The sequence below is a fragment of the Mus caroli genome, chromosome 1 (assembly GCF_900094665.2).
Source record: "Mus caroli chromosome 1, CAROLI_EIJ_v1.1, whole genome shotgun sequence".
In the NCBI taxonomy this organism is placed as follows: Eukaryota; Metazoa; Chordata; class Mammalia; order Rodentia; family Muridae; genus Mus; species Mus caroli.
Genome location: NC_034570.1, coordinates 67597390 through 67618516, shown reverse-complemented (window position 1 = coordinate 67618516; position 21127 = coordinate 67597390). Strand labels below are relative to the sequence as shown.

The following is a 21127-nucleotide window of genomic DNA, read 5'->3' as shown; positions in this document are numbered from 1 at the left end:
TGGTGGTGGTGGTGGTGGTGGTGATGGTGGTGGTGGTGATGGTGGTGGTGGTGATGGCGGGGAGGTGGAGGTGGTGGTGGTGGTGGTGGTGGTTGTGTGAATAGTCAAGATTACTCAAACCAAGGCTGGAGAAATGGCTCAGCAGTTAAGAGCCCTCCTGGTTGCTTTTCCAGAGGTCCTAAGTTCAATTCCCAGCACCCACATAGGAGCTCCCAACTCCAGTTCTAAGGGATCCCACTCCTTCTTGCCTGGAAAAGCAACCAGGGATACACTTGATGCACAGAAATACATTTGGAAAAATATCAATACACATAAAATAAATAATTAATAATAAAAAAGATTATACAAACCAGCCCTATCAGTATAGTGTGTGTGTGTGTGTGTGTGTGTGTAGTGTGGTGGGGGTGGGGGTTAGCAGAGGGTGTGAATCCCCCTCGGAGTTGGCGTCACACTTCCTTTCTGCATCATCCTGAACATTTCATTGGTCTTGGAGAGGCCAGCAGCAAGGTCTGGCTAAACCTTGAATAACATCAGGAGAGAGAGAGAGAGTGAATGTAGACTGCAGGACCACTGCAGTCCCCGGAGAAGACCAAAGACAGGTAGCCAAGACTGTGAAGGAGGCTCCTGTGGAGGACACAGAACTCAGTGGAACTGGGGACGGGTGTTCTGAGGTGGAGTACCATGCCTGGGGACCTGGCCCTGTGTACTGAGCTTCTGCCTCTGAGGTGGGGTAAGGACAGTCACATGTGGGGAGCATACCACATATAGTGCAGAGAGCTCTGGGCTGTTGTCTTGCAGTCAGTGGACTGCACATCTCCACTTGAGGACACTTGCTGAGTGTCTGTCCATTGAGAGACTCCTATGGTCCTACAACAAGATACTGCTAAGGGTGCCTACCACATGAATGCTGGAAACATCCCAGACTGTGATCATCAAGTCACCACTCGGAGAACTGCCTGGACAAAGGGAATTCTTCCATCACATACGTGCCTGGTTCTGGATCACAGGAGGGTCTGTCTGCCTGGGCCTTGAATGACTTATGAACTCAAGCTCCTGGTGCAGGCAGATAGCTCAGCTGGGAACTACTAGAGTGACCAGATTGTGGACTGGTCAGACAAGGAGATGGCGGGGGTACCAGAAAGACTGAAGGAAGCTCACGGTAACGTGTGCAGACTGGAATGCCCTTTATGAAGAGACAGTCTTGAGTGGATTCCACCAGCTAAGAGGGATTGGACTCACTAAGGACTGGGGATGAGGGATTGAGTTCCAGACTGTCAGAACAGCATGTACAAAGGCCCCGAGGGAGGAGAGAACTTGTTGCATCCTGAGAATGTCAGAAATGTGGATACTGGAAGAAGACAGAGTCCTAGTCCCCCGACATGTCCCTAGTGCCCAGATTGGGGGTTGAGAGGCTCAGAGGACTCAAGATGCTGTTGGTTGAATATGAGGCAAAGGAGGGGGTTCACAGTTCAGGGAAAGACTGAGTGTGGGAGAGGATTAAATGATGGGGATGGGCACAGAGCCATGGGGAGATTTTCAGTAGGTCTAATTCAGTAGACATTTATTCTTTAAACTTTCTGTTGATTCTTTGTGAGCTTCACACCATGCACGGCAGTCCCGCTTAATTCTCCATCCCCTCATGTCCGCCCTCCACCCCTGTAAACTCTCCCTCAAAAGAAAATAAAAAGCAAACAAAACAAAGCATAGAACATCTCATCCCAGATGCTGTAGTTTGTCACAGCATGTCCCACAGTCTACCCCTCTGTCCACCCATCTTCACTTGCAAATGTTCATTGCGATGAGTCACTGGTCTGATTCAAGATTCTGGCTTCTGTGACACCATCAATACTGGATCCTAATCAGGACTCCTCCTGGTTGTCCTGTGGCTGCCCTGTGTCATGGAGATTCTGCTGTTTTGGGACAGCTTGCTCACCTGATCCAACAGTTCATGATTGATGTAGATTTTGGGGTGGGTCAACTCAAAGCCCTGCATCTGGGCCCCGGGTGGTAGCTGAGCTGGTCACCCTGCTGGCTCTCCCTTATCTGCACCACTAGGGCAAGCTTTCCCCGTACTGCTCAGCCTAGCCCACTCAATGCTGCCAATGGCAGGAGGCAGGGTCAGCTCTCCTGCTGTCCTTGGCCAGCTTACCCACACCCAGAGCCAGCTCTGCTGTGTTGCCTAGTTGGAGCACGGGTCATTGGATACCTATTAAACTCTTACTGAGTACCAGGTACAGGAACAGTGGGGTGTCCGGGACCAGTGGTGGTGAGTGTGTCTATCTGTAGTCTATGGCCAGCAGTGGGGGTGGGGTGGAGGGTGTTCCGGGCTCAAACCAACTGAACTGAGGTTTTCTCAGTCCTAAGATCTCTGTCCCAAGGAAGGCAGGAGGGTGGAATACCTTCTGGATGGGAGGGAGCTGTCACTTAGGTTGGGGAGCCAAGCTCAGGGACTCTGGAAAAGGCAAAGGTGAGTGGGGTGTGGACCGCATGGTAAGGCATATGTGCCTACAGGTGATGGCCCTGAGCTGCTCTGTGGGCTGCCAGGGTTGGCACAGACAGCCTTGTTCAGCCCGTGTTGAGTCACACAACCTGAGCTGGGCCAGGACAGGGTGCCAGTGATCAAGGTGACATCCAGGCTCTACCTTGCTGGCCTGGCTGGATGTGGGGCACTCCAGAGCCTCTATGACTGTGGAGGGGGCCTCTGACCCTCTACAGCTGGGCCCAACTGCTAAAAGCTGGTGGCTGAAGCTGGAAGGGGTGAGGGAGGACAGACAGAATAGGAGCAGCTGAGACTTGATTTAGGGTGTTCTCTTGCCTGCTGCCCTGTTTCTGTAACCACTGACCGGGCCCTCCTGTCCCAGTCAACCTAAAGACCAGGAGACCCAAATCAACCCAGAGCCCAGGTCAGAGGCCCTCAGCCACCCCTGGGAAGGGCTCCTGGAACCTCCTACAAGTGCCAAGTGCCCCGGGGGTGGGGCAGCCGAACAGGGGACATTCCTGGCTTCTGGAACCTGATAGGAAATTTGATTCCAGCTTCTGTGGTGGGAGGGAGAGCAAGTTCTCCGAGTGTGTGTGTGTGTGTGTGTGTACTAACATGCAGGAAGGAACTGTGTGTGTGTGTGCACATGTGTCCTATGACACAGATCCCAGGGTCTCTGCAGCATGGGTGTGTGTGACGCTCCCAGCATGGTGTGTGTGTGTGTGTGTAGGGGAGGGAGGAGGGAGGTCCCAAATTCTGTGTGTGCCTGCGGGTGTGCCCGGGCCTCTGGCCTAGGGGTGTGCACGTGTGACAGGCCCGCCTGCTGTCGGGTGTGAGCGGAGAGGCCCCTCGCTCCTCTGTGCCGCTGGCACTAGGCCTGGGTCCCCGCCACCTCAGCCTGGCGGGGCTCCAGCGGACGCCCTCGGGGTACGCACCCGGGCTCCCCGTCCTTTCTCCCCACAGTCCCCCCTCCCTCCTTCTTGTTCCCCCCTCCCCCTGGCGGGCGTGGAGAGCCGGGGTGGGAGGAGATTGCGCCTGAGTTTCCATTTCATACCTCGCGGCTAAAAACTTTCTTTCTGTCTCGCTCCCACAGTCTGCAGCTTCTCCTGTCATCGGAAATGCCAGGCCAAGGTAAGGGGCAGCCGGCCGGCTGGGGTAGGGGCGGGCTAGGGCGGGCGGAATAACTGCTCTTTGTTTATGCAAAGCGCGGAGCGAGTGTCAAGGTGAAGGCCAAGGCCGCGGAGGCGCTGGGGGTCCTGGGGTCGTCATGCACTGCCTGCATGGCCCCACTCGGCCAGCCTGGGGTAGCCTGGTCCGTTGCTTGACAGAGAGTGGGGGCGGGGCCGTGGAGTCGTCTGACACGGTGATATCCGTTCTTCATGGGCCAGCTCTCCTTTTGGGTGCTTAGTTTCTCCAGTGCTTCCTGGCGGGTCGTGCAGGAGAGGGAAACTGAGGCAAAAAGACGGGAGCGATTGCTGGGCCCTGATTGTTCAAACGTCTTTTCAGCCTGGGCAGAGGGTGGTGGGTCCACTTTGTGGAGTAACGGGGTGTAGGGAGGTGGGGGGTGGGGGTGTCATGAGTCTGGAAGGAAACTGCTGGCAGGTGGCTCAGTTCCGTCGCGGGCGGTTAGACCTACTAGATAGAGCTAGTAAATAGAGACCTACTAGATAGAGCTAGTAAATAGAGACCTACTAGATAGAACTCTCCCTGCTCTTCCCCAGCGTCTGCTCACGGTCGAGGCCGCCCCGCCCCCCTCCTTGCCTTTCGCTGGCCCTTGCTTTATAAACTTGACCTCTGGCAGGAGCCCAGGTGAGAGGGCCACGGAGCCTTCAGCAGGGAGGTTAGGCACAGCGGTCGGTCGTGCCTAACTTCCCCCTCCCGTACCCCCCCCCCTCCTCCCTGGGCTTTATTTTTTTGTTAGTTGAGTGATGCTATGCATGCTAAGGCTTTAGCTGAATGAAGCCCCTTCATCCCAAGGATATGGGGAATAAGAACTCCAAAGCATTGTGAGTGTTAGGTGAATTAAAGACTCTAAGTGCTCAGCTAGGAGCACCAGAAGTGCTCAAACAAACAACCAAACCAAACCAAACAAAAACCTGGTACCAAGGAGCAATCGGGGCCTGGTTGGGAGGGGAAGGAGCCTTTGATGGAATGTCAGGTCTGGGAGGGGTCTGCCCCTCCTGTGAGATCCTGAATATGCTGTGAGGCCTCCCTGACTGTAAACTCCTGGTTGCAAAGACCCCGTGTCTTGCAATAGGGATACAGGCTATCCGTCTGGGTTGGCTTTATCTTTGGGGTAGTATGTGTTGCCCTTTCCCCCATTTTCCTCTTTGTTCAGTTCATCTGGGATAGAGTTCTCAGTCTTTAACCCCAGAACCTTCCAAATCTTCTCTTCTCCTCCCTGCACCTTCCTGTATTGGTGTTTCTCAGCAGAACTGAATGCTCTGCAGTAGGCCTAAGCTTCAGAAAGTGCGCCCGGTATGCGCACTATCTTATTTTAATCTTGTAATCCTATGGGCCAGAAGATGGTGCTGCTTTACAGTTGGAGAAACTGAGTCACCAAAAAGTGTGGGTATAGTTCCTCTGTCATAGCCCTTTGTGCCCCGTCGGTTGTCCTTCCCTGGCCACTGGGAAGTGTCTCCCTCCTGATCTGCATTTCTCTGTTAGTACCCATCTCTTTAGTACCCACGAAGGAGACACATGAAGAGTCTTGGGTGGTAGATTTACTATCAGTGAAAATTTCCTTGGGGGGTTTGGTGGCTCAGAAAGATGTGATGGACAGAGGTCCCTTGTTTCAGACAGATATCAAAGCTGACTTTTAGGAGTGGCCTCCTGCCTGAAGATTCTCACCTGTGCTGGGGGTGCAGGTACCCCAGGCTGTATTGATCTCGCATTGCCCAGCCAAGGAGACCAACTAGAAAAGGGAGGGGCTGGGCAGGGCGCCTCCATACAGATGGAGCTTTTCATAGGATTTTCCTCTATAGGAAGTGGAACCTCCTGGTGGTGTGTACTCCACCCAGCTGGCAAGAGTCTCCCCAAACCACAGCTCTTGCTGCAGCCCTGCCTCTTCCTCTGGTTGGGAAGCTGAGTTCTGTACTGTGGGTTTGTAGCTAGATCAGCTTGATGAACATCTCCTCCATCCCCTGCTTCTAGAGGATTCACCAAGCAACTGGCCAGCCCTCTCCATGTACAGGACACTTCTCTGAGGCAGCAGAGAAGAGAATCAGGCAGGATTAGCCCAGCATGAGATCTTAGAGGAGTTATGTCACATGGGATCCAGAAGATGTCCCTGGTACTGAAGGAAGAGAAAGAAGAGCAAATGCAAAGGCCCTGGGGTGAGGTGAGCTTGCAGAAAGGCCAAGCTCAGGCTGGAGAGCTTAGAACACTAGAAACTGGACTGGGTTACCACTGTGAGAGGCTGTGTTGCGCAGGGTCAAGGGCAGGCTCAGAAGCTGCTAGTGGCAATCACCCAAGGCTATCCGGTGTTCTGGCTGCTGGTATGACATTCAGAAGCATGCAGGGGTGGCGAGCAAGGGGCCGACTGGGGTGCCTTTCAAAGTCCAGAGCCTTGCTAGTGGGTGGGATCCTGGGTGTGAGAGGGAATGGCTGACTCATAGGTCCTTGGCCAGAGTGACTGGGGACATGTGGCTTCATTTACTGAGTAAAGGAAGTGTGGGAGAAGGTTCCTTGAAAGCACTGTGGGGATTTTCCTTTGTTTTGTGTCTTTTTCCATTTTTCTCCCTTCTCTTCATTGGGGAGTTTTCTTGCTGGTTCTTAATTCGTGCCTCCGAGAATGTTCCTATAGTATGAACCCATGCTTGGATGAGGCTGGAACATGGACATATAGTAATATAATGTAGCGAATATCTCCCTAAATTTAGAAGATCAAAGCAGGAAAAAAAAACCCCATTTGTGTTTCACCCTGTTTCAGAGGGTCTGGAGCTGGAGAAAGGCTTGCTGGCCAGCTGTAGCCATAGAAGCTGAAGGCCAACATTGCGTCCACAACATTGTCTCCACCACAACATTGTCTCCACCACAACATTGTCTCCACTACAACATTGTCACCACCACAACATTGTCTCCACCCAACATTGTCTCCACCACAACATTGTCTCCACCCAACATTGTCTCCACCACAACATTGTCTCCACCACAACATTGTCTCCACCACTACTATCCATATCAGAGATTGAACTCAGGGCCTCAAACATGCCAAGCAAGCACACAACTATTAAGCTACATCCCTAGTTTCTCGCTACTTTTCTTTGAGATAGGGCTGGCTGTTAAGGCACACCTGGAACTCTGTTATAGCCCAGGGTGGCTTTAAACTTACCATCCCCCTGTCTTAGCTTATACAGTAGCTAAGATGGCAGGCGTGTACCTGGGAACAGAGGCCCATGAGGGATACTGAGATTCAAACTATATCAGATGCTGGCCTCAGCTGCCCAGAGAAAAGGGTCAGGCTAAGGGGTTCCGGGAGGCTGCCTGAGGGGCAGAGTACATTATCATGTTCCCTCACCAGCTGCTGCATAGAATTCCCCAACATGCAAGGTACCCCCATTCATTTTCACAGCCTGGGTGGTGGGTGAGGCCCACAGTAACCCTATTTTACATATCCACCATTGAAATCTAGCAAGGGTGTCCAGTGGGGCTCTGGTATTTCTCTACAGTGGGCTTGTACCAGGGTTGACCAGGTGAGAGGAGACCAAAGAATGATGGCAAGCAAGAGAAACAAGGATTTGGGAGAGAAGGGACTGGAATCTCAGTATGGTTCCTGCCAACTCCCTTTCCAGTTCCTGTAGATGCCAGTTCTCCCACAGCCCCTCACCCTTGTGCCTCTTGGGGTTATTACCTGCACCCCTTTTTTCCTCTGCGGTTGAGGATTTTAAATAAACAACCAACATTGCCTTCCCACTCTTTAAAAATTTTATTTTTATATGTATGGTGTTTTGCCTGCCCATATGTCTGGGCATTACTTGCCTGCCTGCTGTCTGGAGGCTGGAAGAGGGAGTTGGAGCCCCTGGAACTGGAGTCAAAGCTGGTTTTGAGCCACCTTCGGGCTTGAACGCAGGTCCTGTAGAAACTCAGCCAATGTTCTTAACCACTGAGCTGTCCCTCCAGCCCTGCATCTCCTCTATGGTAGATTTCCTCTCTGTCGTTCTCTTTGCTCCCCACTTTCTCATGTTACAACCTTTCTTGTATTCGTGTGTTGCTATTGTAACTATGGTTTTAGAGTTACAGAGTTGCAGAGGTATTGCAGGGAGTTACAGAATATTGAACCCAGGTTCCCTGATCCCCTGATGGAATTGTAAGCAGAACCTTGCTGTCCTGTGGCTCCAGATCAGCTCATGGCTTCTTCTCGAAGAACACTCTTGGTCCCCTATAGGTCAGATGGGGTTTTATGAAAGGAGAAGGGCTTGGGTGCACCAGTGCTGGATGGCTGACATTTCTCACCTGCTTGCTTCCCTCAAGTTTTTTTCCTGTGTTTGGGTCAGGCTCAGGAGGGGAAAAGACCACACCAGTGACTTGGTCTCCTTCCCAGTTGTGATGGTTTGTATATACTTAGCCCAGGGAGTGGCACTATTAGAAGGTGTGGCTCTGTTGGAGTAGGTGTGTCACTGTGGGTGTGAGCTTTAAGACCCTCCTTCTAGCTGCCTGGAAGTCAGTATTCTGCTAGTAACCTTCAGATGAAGATGTAGAGCTCTCAGCTCCTCCTGTACCATGCCTGCCTGGATGCTGCCATGTTCCTGCCTTGATAATTGACTGAACCTGTAAGCCAGCCCTAATTTAATGGTCTTTTTAAGAGTTGCCTTGGTCATGATGTCTGTTCACAGCAGTAAAACTCTATAAGACACCGGTATGCAGTATGCAGAGGGCTCCAGTTTCATGTTTAAGCTCCAAAGGAAAACATAATCCCATAAGAAACCTACTTTCACTGCAGCCACACTTTTGATGCTAGGGCCCTCATTAACATACTCACAGCCTTCCCTGTAGGGTTGGAGAAACCAATTCCCCAGCAACCAAGAATAGCCTATCAGGAGGCAGGGGCTTGTTGCCGCAGGATCAGTCAGTGGCTCTGAGCCTGGTGGAGTGTATAAATTCTTCGGCCTTGGAGACTGCTGTGTTTCAATCCAGACTGTATCAGTAATACTCACGGTGGGACCTTTGACAAGTCTCTGAACGTCTCTCAACCCATTTCCTCATCTGTAACATGCCAGTTATTATGGTACCTATATCTTGGGGGGGGTCTTACGAATACTGAGAGTGATAACCCAACTAGAGTGCCAAGCTCAAAATATAGAGCTCAAGAAGTTATGAATCCTGATTCACTTTAGTTAATTCTTCCTATCGTCTCTTACCTCATGTAAGGGGGAGGGGATATGATAGCACAGCTGGCTGAGACGATGATGTCAAGACTAGACATTTGCACACGTGCTATGCTATCTCCTCTTGTCTCTCTCTGTCATCAGGGAAGAGCAAGGTCATTGCATGCACCACTGTAGTGTGGCTTTGACTGTTTGCCTACAGGTGACACCTAATGAACATAGCAGTCATGGCTTGAGATCGTGTATGGATGTTGGAATCACCTGGCCACTTTAACACACTGTGCTTTGCATGGTGTGCGTGGGTTCTTAAAAAGGGGGGCCAACAATGGCAGGGCTGGTTCTAGTCAAGCTTGGCATGGCTTTTTAGCAGTTTCGCTCTGAGGTGTTTGCCAGAGAGAAATAAAAACATTTCTGCATGGTGAGGAGTATACAGATATTAAAGCCATGAGAGACCCAAACTGGGAAAACTCCTATTTTGCAGCAGTGAACAATGGGCGAAGAAATGGTGATACAGTCTGCAGAGTCAAATTCCTGGGTCTTAAGAAGTCATGGACTTAGGTTGGGCGAATGCTTGCCTAACGCAGGAAGCCCTGGATTCTAGCCCCTGTGCCTCATAAGCCAGATATAGTGGTGCATACTTGTGATCTCAGCACTGTGGGGGTGGAGGCAGAAGGGTCAGGCATTCAGCATATCTTTATTTACATAGCGAGTTTGGGGCCAGTTTAGGCTACATGATGCCCTCTTTCTTTTCTTTTCTCTCTCTTTTTAAAAAAGCTTCATTTAGCTGGGTAGTGGTGGCACACACCTTTAATCCCAGCACTTGGGAGGCAGAGGCAGGCGGATTTCTGAGTTCTTATTATTTTATGTCTAAGAGTACACTGTTGCTGTTTTCAGACACACCAGAAGGGGGCATAAGATCCCATTACAAATGGCTTTGAGCCACCATGTGGTTGCTGGGAATTGAACTCAGGACCTCTGGAAGAGCAGCCAGTGCTCTTAACCACTGAGCCATCTCTCCAGCCCATGCTGCCCTATTTCAAAACAAACAAAGGAAGGCATGGATGAGTCTTCCACACAGGGGCATAGAGGAGACCCAGAGACTTGGTGCTGACTGAGAGAAACCAAACCCAGAAAGTGTGCACACCAATTGGATGATTTGTTTTCTATAGATGGGTAGGATTCCAATGATAAGGACTATCCCAGTTGATACTGGGAGCGGGAGGTTAGAGAAGAGGCCAGCTGATAGCATGGAGAGTGTGTGGGCAAGCAGAACTCTTTAGCTATTAAGTCACACAGATACCTGTCAAATATATTGAACCCAGGAGGTGGAGTCAGGAGGATTATAAGTTCTCAGAAAACCAAACCAGGAGGCAGGGGGCATAACTCAGCCAGCAATGTGCTTGATACACAAACATGGGGCCCTGAGTTCAGACTGCCATTGTTCAAGTTAAAGCTAGACAGGATAGTGTGTGTTTCTAACCCCAACGCTGGGAGATAGAGGCCGATGGATCTGCACAGCTCCTGGGCCAGCCAGTCTCGTCAATGGGCAACTGAACAAGTGCTAGGTTCAGTAAGAGACTTGTCTCAAGAAAGTAAGCTGAAGAAGTGACCAAAGAGGACAACTTCCGCTTCTGAAAGCCTATTGATAAGTATCTCAAGTACTGATTTTCAAATACTGAAACAGCCTCGTCTCCCTGAGACGAATCTCATTTGGCAGTGGTACATAACTCTTTCTTATATGTCATTGGATGAGATCTGTCAGTGTTTGGATGGGGATTTTGCATATATATTTATGAGAGATTGGGCTCTTGTTCAATTTTCTTACAGTATCGTTGTCTAGTTTGAGTAACAAGGTGAAACTGGCCTCAGAATGGAGTGAGACATTTTCTCTGCATTCTGTAGCTGCTTTTTATAGTTTTGATTTTATAATGTTCTGTTGCCCAGGCTATCCCAGACTTCAAGAGAACTTCACCTACCCACCCACCCACCCACCCATCTGCTATCTACCATCTCAGCCTTCCAAGTAACTGGGATTACAGATGTGTGCCACTGTACCTGGCTTTTCTTATCTTTTTGGAAGTGTTTGCGGACCATTGATATTGATTATTCTTTAGATGTTTGGTAGAATTCATGTATTATGCCATTTGGGTCTGGATTTTTCTTTGTACCTAAAGTTTTTATTGCTCATTCAATCGATATGTTGAAGGGACTATTCAGCCTTTCTATTTCTTTTTGGGTCAGATTTGGTAGTTTGTGTGTTTCTAAGAAATGTATCTATTCCATTGTAGTGTTCCTTTATTTATTTATTTATTTATTTATCTTTTATTTTTTTGTGGGGTCACTTACAATGTCATTTTTTTTTCCATTTCTGATTCTGGCCATTTTCACCTTTTCTTTCTTTTCTTTTCCTTCCTTCCCCCTCTCTCTTTCTCTCCTTCCTTCCTTCCTTCCTTCCTTCCTTCCTTCCTTCCTTCCTTCCTTCCTTCTTTCCCTTCCCCTCCTTCTTCTTCCTCCCCCTCCCCCAATCTCTGGTCACACTGGCTACAGATTTATCAGTTTCCTTCATCATTTAAAAGAACCCACTTCCCCTCCCTGCCTCACCTGTACAGGATTTTCCATTGTGATGCCATTTATCGAGTGTCCTTGCACAGTGACTTACCGTTCTGGAAGCACCAGCACAGATAAAGCAGGTGTGTGGCCAGGCTCTCAGAGGGGGCGTTGAGGAGGAATCCCTGCAGCAGTCACACAGCTGAAAGGAAGGGAAGATGCATGCAGTGCAGGTCCTAGTGTTGGCTCTCACTGTACAGGGGACCTCTCTGTTGCGTGTGCAGTCTGTACCACCGGTGGCTAGACTCCACGACTAAGGGAAGAGTCATGGTCCAGCGCCCCCCTCCTGTAAGCCTCAGCAGCCCCTGGCTAGTCTCCTCCCACCTTGTTTAGCATACCACTTTGTCTGGGAGAGGGGCCATAAGTACTGTTTACTGCCCGCAGTGACTGGGTACCTGCTTTGCCTGCGGGAGGGGTCCAGGGTGAGGTGGGGTCTTGAGAGGCCCTCGACTGACTCTCTGTTATCTGAAAGAATTGTAAGAGGTTGTTTCTGTTTTCTCTTTCCTATACTGCTGCCCGCTTTCTCAGGTTCTTTCTGAGGTAACAGAGATGTGTGTGTGTGTGTGTGTGTGTGTGTGTGTCGAGGTAACATAGGCTTGGAGTGTATTACATGTAACATACCCTCCCCATCCACAAGGGCAAGGTTAGGGGAGAAAGTTATACTGAGCCCCAACTGACTTCTCACTTTTCTTAATTGTGATTCCCAAAGCACTAATTTCTTTCAGTGCGGGGAGGCATTTCTGACTCTGGACTGTGTAAACATCACATGGTAGTTCAAAAGTCAGAGAGGGTGGGGGGGGGGAAGAACACAGAGCAGAGGGAGATGGGAGATGGAGGACTGGAGGCAAGAAGAGGGAGGAGGAGAATCGTGGGAGGCACAAGCCACAGGAAATTTTCTGGGGGAGCACAGGTCAGCACAGCCCCACAGTGGGGTGTAGGGAAGGTTGAGGTGTGTAGCGGGAGGTAGAGGGCAGAAGCATACTTAGGGCCCACTCCACACCAGTCTCCGGAGGTTTTTGGTGGACCTCCATTCCCTGGGCATGGTAAGTAGGCAGCTGGCACTCATAGTGCCCTGCCTGCTGGGGCACCACTGGAGCTGAGAGAAGCAGTTGGTGCTCTGTGCCCTGAGACCCAGGGGGCTCTATGCAGGCTTTGCCTAGAGGCCAAGGTTTGGTGTTAAAACACTGACCTATTCCCCCCATCCCCAAACACAATAGCAAGAGAGGTGGTAGGTGAGGTTGGGGCTCCTGGCTTTAGACACTGATGGGTCCGAACTCTTTCATTTACATGAGCACACGCATGCATGCACAGAGCCAGGCCTGGTAGTTCAGGCCTGTGATCACATAACCACAGCTAGTCAGGAAGCTAAGGCAGGATACTGAGAGTTCAAGCCAGCCTTGGCTACAGGATGAGTTCAAGATCACCTTATTAGACTTATAAAGAAAAAGGAACGAGAAGAGGTGGGGTGTACCTTAGTGTGAACGTGGGTGCTTACTTAGGACTGCAAGGCTCCAGCTTCAGTCCTTATCGGCAGACACGTGGAACGTGGTGACGTTGATCTTGCTGCCATGCTGACCGTGCTAGGCTGGTGTAAGGATTAGGCACCTTGCAGGCACAGTCCTGGTATATGATATAGGCCCTTGCTCATTCAATGACTCTTTTTCTAATATTCTGACATCCTAGGAGTATGAGGTACAAAGTGTCTCAATAATAACATCAGGGTTCAAAGCCCCAGGAGATCCACAGTGTCAATTGAGGGTAGCTCTACAGAATGACACCCTACCTACCTGCTGCAGCCACCTGCTGACCGGCCAGCCTTCCTTCCTGGTTGGTCTTCCTTTTTGTTCCACCCTGCTGAGAACTCTCAGGGGGTGCTGATGTCTGGCTGATGTATGACTTGGCTAGCTGTCCCCAGCAGTGAGCAGGTGGGTGGATGTCCGTGGGGGGCCATTAGGAGGAGAGGGGTGTGTATGCCTTGGGCACAGAGCATACACACCCTGTGTAGTCACAGATTAACACCCTGGCCTGTCCCCACTGGCCCTGGCCCGAGCACCCAAGCGAGGGTGCCCAGAGGTGGTTGGGTTCTAGCCAGGTTCTGTGGAGCACAGCAGAGGGCAGGTCACTCCTGGGTCATGAATGATGGGAGGGGCAGCCAAAAGCCTCTTCCTGTCCATGAAAACTCACACGGATTGGGTTCCGCCACCAGGCACAGTTACAGAGATCCTGTGTCCTTGAGCCCATGGGATCCACGGAACCCAATCCTCAGGACTTCTGGGTAATGGACGTGGATGTGCCCACTGGGGAGGCCGGGGAAGTGGGCAGGGAAGTTAACTGTGCTCTCATGGCCAGTGAGATTAGCATGAGGTCCCCAGATTTGAATTTAGGATTGAGGGGGCCTTTGTAGACTCTGATCTGACCTCAAGTCTTGGCTTTACTAGCTGGGATTTGGGGCCTGTTTGTGGTTTGAATTCTCAATCTGTCTTCCCTCATGTGCTACGGTGAGACTCAAATGAATTGATACATATAGAGATGCTTAGAAGACTAGGCAAATGCGGGTGCTTCTTGACATCACTTTGCTGAAAGCGGAGTCTGAGGCAGAGGCTGCAGACTGTCCTCATTTTCTGCCTAAGGCTCCTTGTCTTCCCAGGAATGATGGCACTGGATCTTATGAGGTGGTGAGCTCTTAGCAGCTGTGTCTTTAAGAGGAAGGCTGGATTGACCGCAGTTGGTCTCTTGTTTGCCGATCTGGGGGGTTAGAGTCAATGCTGGTTTTATTTCCTGCCTCCATTGACAAAGGAGTGGCCTTGGGCCATTTCTGCAGTCATTTGGTTCTCAGTGATGAACCTGTCTGCTGGCAAGGATCTTGGTGTGGATGAAGTCAGCGAGGTGCAGAGTGTGTTCTGCAATGCGTGGTGTGCTGTAGCCAGTGATGTGTAACTATGGTGGCTATTCACGGGATGCTGATTTGGCCTGTCTGAGGATCTCAGCTCAGAAATACCTGTGTTACTTAATCCTCAGACCAGCTGTGCTTGCTATCCTCCCTGGGCAGCATATATGTCTGACCTCTCCTTTGAGGTGCCTTAGGGCTTTGTGAGGGTGCTTCTTAGATGGAGTTCTTTCCCTCTACAGACTTGATTCTTTCTTGTCCTCTGGTTATTGTAACCCTAGTCTGGGTCCATGTTTTTAGAAAACTCTGTGTGTGTGTGTGCGCGCGCGTGCCCACACGTGTCCCTGTGTGTGTGCATGCGTATGTAGTGACCACAGGACAACCTCAGATGTCACCCTCAGGAACACTATCCTTCAGACAGGATAACTCACTGGCCTGGACCTCACCTGGACACTTTTATGTGGGCTTTGGAGATTGAAATGAGGCCCTTGTGTTTGCTGACTGAGCCATATTTCTAGGCCCCACTCCCTACCTACTTTTTTTTTAACTTTAATTTTTCAGGGGATTTCAGATTTACAAAAAAAAATGTGAAAGGGTTTCAGAATTTCCCTATGACTTTTACTATGCCATGTTAAAGTCGTAACCAACTGGACCACGGATGTCAAAACAGAGGCTGCACTGATCTGAACTATCAGAGAATACTAGATACTACTAGATGCTACCAGACAGACCTGAGTGTTCCCATGGCTGCCCTGGAATCCAGACAGAGACTCCACAATGCAACAGGCTTCATGTCTCCTCGATCCCCTAGCCTGGCAAAGCTCTTCCATCTGTATTGTTGTTCATGGCTTCAGCTGTTCAGAGGAGGGCTGGCCAGTTACTCAGAAGATGCGCCTCGGTATGGCTCGATTGTGAATTCCATGCCTGTTACTTGTACAGAGCTGCCGCTTATTCCCTGGCTGTTTCTCAACATGGTCATCTTATTTGACCATAAGGCCTTCACCCTGTGGGCTGTAATCTGGGGTTGCATGCTTTCCCTGTGGTATGGGAGCCTTGCTAAGCGGGTGTGATCCTCAGTGCTTGCCTGTTTATGGAGTCAGAAAACCCAAGAAAGCCAAATGTCCCCTGTCTGTTGAGGAGCTTATTATGAGGTACAGACTTCCCAGGACTGCAGGCTGGCAAGCACGGGGCATGTGAGGCCAGCCAATGGGCTGCCAACTCAGACAGGGCTGCTGCGCTCTGTTCAGGAGGCAGAGCCTTTTATTCCCAGAACATCTTAGTGTTTGCTCGTGAATCCTTCAACAGACTAGAGGAGGGCCAGCCACGAGATTGCAAAGACACACGCATCTTTTGCATCTTGCGAGGTATCTGGCTGTAGGTTCCATTCATATCTCTAACGTGCATCACAGTACTGCCCAGATTGTGTTTGATTCACTCCCTGGGTACAGCCTGCCACGGTGGTGTAGAACTCACCATTGTACATACTCACCTTGCTCTAAGGAAACTGAGCTGTTTTGTGTCACCAAGAGTGGAAGGGATCAGGGTACAGGGCCAAATTGGGAAAGAAATAAGGAATTCAGGTCTAGTGTACCTAGGCTTCTAGATGGGATCTGGGCATAGCCAGTCCTTCCTTTCATCCCTAGAATGTGAGAAATCCTGCTGATTATTGGCATGTGTGGAGTCAGCGGGATTTTCATGGCCATGTTTGAAGGGAGTGACAGTGTCACAGGGTAGATTTTCAGCTGCTTCCAGCTTTGGGAAGGGACAACCCCAAGTTGGAATAACTGTTGTTCTTTCTGGGGACACAGCTCTACTGCCCTTCTTTCCCATGAGGGCTGAAGTAGTCTGTCAGTTCCTCTTTCTGGTCTGATCAACTTGGGACCAGAGAGACCAAGCAGAGAGACCAAGGTGGTTTACCACGGATCCCCGGCAGGAATTGTGGTCATGTGGCAGGTGAATGTGTGGATATGTATGTGTAACTCGAGGAAGACGCTGAGGTGATGGTGGATGTGACCTAGAGGACCAGAGGGACCTTCTGGGATGTGAACTAGTGGGAGAGCCAGCTGCCCTTCTGACTGGCCAGAGCTCCCTGCAGTTCTTCAGGGCCTGATTTTCTCAAAGGCTAGAATGGTACCATGGGAACTTGGGAGAAAGAGACGCTGTGCTATGTAAGGGGAGAAATTTAAATATAGCTAATTACCCCTCCCATAGGACTTTGATTTCTGTATTGGTTACTTTCATGTTGCTGGGGTCACAGCACCTGAGTGAAATAACACAAAGCAAGAACATTCCATTTTGGCTCATGGTTTTAGAGGGTTTCAATACATTATGGCTGGGAAGGTGTAACACATTAGTTGGAACAAATTAGTTTCTGCCAGTAGTGTTGTGCGGCAGAAGCTATTCACATTATAGTAGGCAAAGAAGCGGAGAGCAAGGCAGAAACCAGGGGTTTAGCTTTAAAAGCCACACTCCTAGTGATCCACTCTCCCACCCTGCCTCACCAGCATGAGAATCCCCACCCCCACCCCAACAACCTCACAAGCTGAGAACAAGCGCCAAAACACGAGCTTGTGGGGACATTACAGATCAAATAGTAACAGCATCTTGCCACCTTACTGTGGGCCAGTGGTCTTTCATGTAAGAGGAGACTGAGGCTCTGAGTGGTTAGAGGTATAGGAGAGGGATAGACATCAGAAATGGTCACACAGAGGAGTCACCCGGTGATTTTTATCACCAAGAGTAACCTGGTCGTTCTTTTACTCTTCACGGATGGCACTCTAAGAGGATAAGAGGGAGTTGTCTTAGCTCTGAGGCAGACCTTTCTATGGGAGGAGGCTGAGGGGACCCCAAGGCACAGGAGGTACTGCTCGGTCCTCTCCAATGAGATCTCCAGAGTGTTGGGAGTGGAGACTGAGGAAGAGTTAGGCCACTCTGCACTGGTGATAAGTGTGACTTAGGGGCAGTGACAGGCTGAATGGAGAACCCTGGAGTCCTTGCTGGCTGCAGTTGACCTTGGGTAGAACAGCATGGGAGGCCTGCTCTGCCCACAAGAGCAGGCATCTGTTATTTCCACTCCTATGTTCTTCTGTGAGCCCAGACTCAGGGCTGGTGACTGGGAGGTGGGAGTCCGGTCTGTGAGCATCTCTGGGCTGCAGGCTCAACTGTACCAGCTTCTTGTTTTCTTATCTGTTAAGCAGGGACAAGGGAAATCTTGCCTGTTGAACTGGGCTGCTGTGAAGAGCCTGGTGAATGGTGTGTGTGTGTGTGTGTGTGTGTGTGTGTGTGTGTGTGTAAGCTGCAACCTCCCAAACAGGGAGGCTGAAGAGGTCTGGTGGGGCCCTCGGACCTCAATGTAGGGTGCAGGGCTGGATGGGGGCTAGACAGAGTGGTAATGCACAGTGCTCCCTGCGGCTGCTTCTCTTGTCCCCCTCCCCCCTCCTCTCTAGCTCACATGTGAGGATGACGATAAAAACACACACTGCCTGACCTCAGCGTCCAGGCATGTCCCCCCCACCCCTCCACCAGCCGCCTCACATTCCTGGAGCTGAGGAGGCCAGGGCAGCCCTCCACCCTCAGAGCATCTAACTGCCTCCTTGGTCCTGTCTGAGGCTGCTGCCTACCTTTCTGGGTCCACTCAGCCAGTCTTTGCAGAGGCCTGAGTGCTGAAGGGCCCAGATCTGAAAACTAATCGTAGTAATAATAGATATACTTATTATTTATTAAGCAACCAGGCACCAAGTTTCACATTAACCACTTTCTATAGATCCTGTCAAGAAATTCTCGAAATACTCCCATGAGAAAAGTTGCTATTTTTTTAAAAATACTATTCCAGTTTTAGCGTGAACGGGAAAGATCCAGTGAGGAGGAAGGGTCTCTGAGGGTCTGAGAAGTACAGCTGCCTGTCCAGTACCACAGCTAAGAAGTGGGTGGTGACAGGACCTCGGCGATGCTCATGCCACATGCCTCAGCTTGACTTCAGTCTGGGTCAACCTACACCCAGGACCCACAGACCTGAGAGAAGATGCTAAGATGGGAGCCAGACTCTCTTAGCCTGGTGTCCCTTGGGCCTTGGATGTCAGGAGAGTTGGGTGAGCTCTGTTAGGGCTGAGAGCCATGGGGCATCCTTGTGGTCCCACCCCAGCTGGAGCCTAGGCGCGTGTCAGGAGGCTTTTTTCTGTGATGTGTCTGGTGCCTTTGAGTGCAAGAGAAAACACCCTTTATCAACACTTCCCCATTAGATGCAGGACACCAGGTTCTCCTGCATGCTAACTGGGCACATCTGACTAATACCTAGCACTTCTTTTTTTTTTTTTTTTTTTTTTTTTTTTTTATTTATTTATTATATGTAAGTACACTGTAGCTGTCTTCAGACACTCCAGAAGAGGGCACTAGATCTCGTTACGGATGGTTGTGAGCCACCATGTGGTTGCTGGGATTTGAACTCTGGACCTTCGGAAGAGCAGTCGGGTGCTCTTACCCACTGAGCCATCTCACCAGCCCATACCTAGCACTTCTGGGAGCATCCGGGAACCAGTTCTCACACTGAGTTGGTGCCTATTTCTGTCTCTAAGCACAAATTTTCTTCCTAACTTGCAGTTCTCTTTCTGATCTTCCCCTTTCTGCTAACTTTCCCCATGTGAGTGGTAGCTTTCTAGACTCCCCCAGCCTGTATGGCCCAGTCCTTCTTTCTTTCTCTTCCTTGTCTGCCTCCCACAGGTCACTTCCTGTCTGTCATCTTTCTGAAGCCATCCTTGCTCCAGTCCCACTCTGGGTGTCTGACTCTTGCTACACTAATCTCTGGCTTGTCTGAAAGATTCCTTAGACATTGGAGAGACAAGTTCAAATTCTAGCTTTGCTGCCTAGGCCCCAGCACTTCCCTCCACTAAACCTTCCCCTCTGTGAAATGGTTACAATGGCATCTTTCTTCCAGAGAGGTTTGGGGACTGGAGATGGAGAGTTGGGGCAGAGCTGCTCTGGAGAAATGGCAGTGGGGATTCTAGTTGACTCCTCATTTTCCTTGTGGCTGCCCACCCTCTGGTCTCCTTTATGTGGCTCATGGCCCTGGGGAAGCCATATGCTTGCATGTTCAGGGTGCAGGTGAGGGCTTAGGTAGAGGTGGTTTGTTTGTGTATAGATGTCCCACATGGGGATCTCAAGAGAGTTTGTGGGTGTCCCAACTATAGCCACGCATATCTCTTTCCCCACAGAACTTGGCTGTTGCACACTGGTATCAGTGCTGTGTGTGTAAAAGGCTTTTTAATTTTCATTTATTCTGAGGGATAGGATTCATAAACTTGTTCAACAATTACATATGTGTGTGTGTGAGAGAGAGAGATAGAGATAGAGATAGATAGATAGATAGATAGATAGATAGATAGATAGATAGATAGATAGACATTTTTTTGTTATTGTTGTTGTTGTTTTTGAAACAGGATCTCAAGTACTTTGCATCCTTGGTCTTCCTGCCTCCACTTCCAGGGTGCTGGGATCATGGCCAGTTTATCCAGGGTTGGGGATTGAACCCAGAGGTTCATGTATGCTAGGTACGCACTCTTCCAACTAATATGCACCCCAGCCTCCAATTTCCCCCCCCCCTTTTAAAGTGGGGGATTTAAACCATATACACACGGAGCAAGACTTACAACGACCCCTGGTCTCTCTGCTCAGCAACCATTGGTTTTGTGATGTTTTTATTTCTTCTCTTCCCCAACCCTCTCTTCCCTGCATTTATTTGTTTACTTTTGGCTGGAGTGTGTTTTTAAAGCAAGCCCCAGACATGATATCATCTTTAATACTTCTGTGTGTGTTGTTAACAGATAAGGACCTTTTATTTTAACATTGTGGTAATACTATTAGCCCAGTTAACATCGTTAATAATACTTTCTTGAGATCAGCTTCTACCGGGTCTGTGTTCAATTTTCACTGATTATCTTAAAAGCGTCTTGTCTCTCTCCGTTGCTCTGGGTCAGGCAGAAGGACTTGGAAAGGATGCTTTCTGGAGCCTAGGTCGGCTGCGAGGCTAACCTGTGTTATCACCTTTAACTACTTACCAATCAATTGATGAGGTGTGATCGCTTTCTTCTACAGGTCCCTAATTCCAGCTGTCCTCCCAGCCTTCCTCCCTGCAGACTCTCAAATGGTGAAATCAGGAGTCTATGTCTGGCCTTGGTTGTGCTTGCCTTGAGGAGTAGGAGTGGGGGTAGAACAGCACCTTGGGGAGAGTCTGCAGGGAGGGGGAAGTTCCTGCTGCTTTGGATGCTCATCCAGTGAGCATCAGTCCTCGAGATGTCCATGTAAGGATGTTGGATTGCTCAGAGCATGGCCAGTGGGCAGTGGTGGAGGGGCTGGCCATGGGTCAGTCAGCTCTGAGAAGCACAGCCAGCTGCTGTGCAGAGTATGGGACTGGCTAAGGGGGGGATGGAGTGAAAAGCCCACCTCTGAGCTGTGTTTCCATGATTGCCCTGCTCCCCTGCAGGTTCACTGCCAGCCCTGCCTCTGCTCTCCCAGCCTGGTTGTTGCTCTCATGCCAGGGAGACACTCTAGTCCTCCTTTCCCCCAGTGGGCCGTCCCCAGAGCCGGGAAAGTCACCCTCCAGGGGACCGGCAGCCTGCTTCCATCCTTTCCTTTCCTTGCCCAGGACACATCTTCTTAGTACCGCTAGCCAGAATGGTTTTGTTTTGGGAAACATAGGACATGAGTGTGTTCAGGTCCTCATCCCACCCCCAGGATCCTGGGTAATGTTGATGAAGCTGGCATCCTTCTCTGCCCTGCTGTCCTTATCTGAGAAATCTCTAGATCCACTAACTCTGTTACCAGGAGGGGTGATTG

At 50.2% G+C, this 21127-nt stretch overlaps 1 protein-coding gene across 10 annotated transcripts in view; it reads left to right on the top strand.

The window, feature by feature from the left end:
- Tns1 (tensin 1) overlaps positions 1-21127 on the top strand; it is a 213655-nt gene that overhangs the window by 52218 nt on the left and 140310 nt on the right. For 8 of the 10 annotated variants that reach the window (XM_029474293.1, XM_029474288.1, XM_029474282.1 and 5 more), the window contains exon 3: positions 3573-3610. In XM_029474293.1, coding sequence (XP_029330153.1) covers positions 3573-3610 — 38 coding nt within the window. Of the gene's footprint in view, positions 1-2243; positions 2267-3382; positions 3407-3572; positions 3611-21127 lie in introns of those variants that run through there. The other 2 variants (XM_029474317.1, XM_029474312.1) reach the window with 2 other exon arrangements.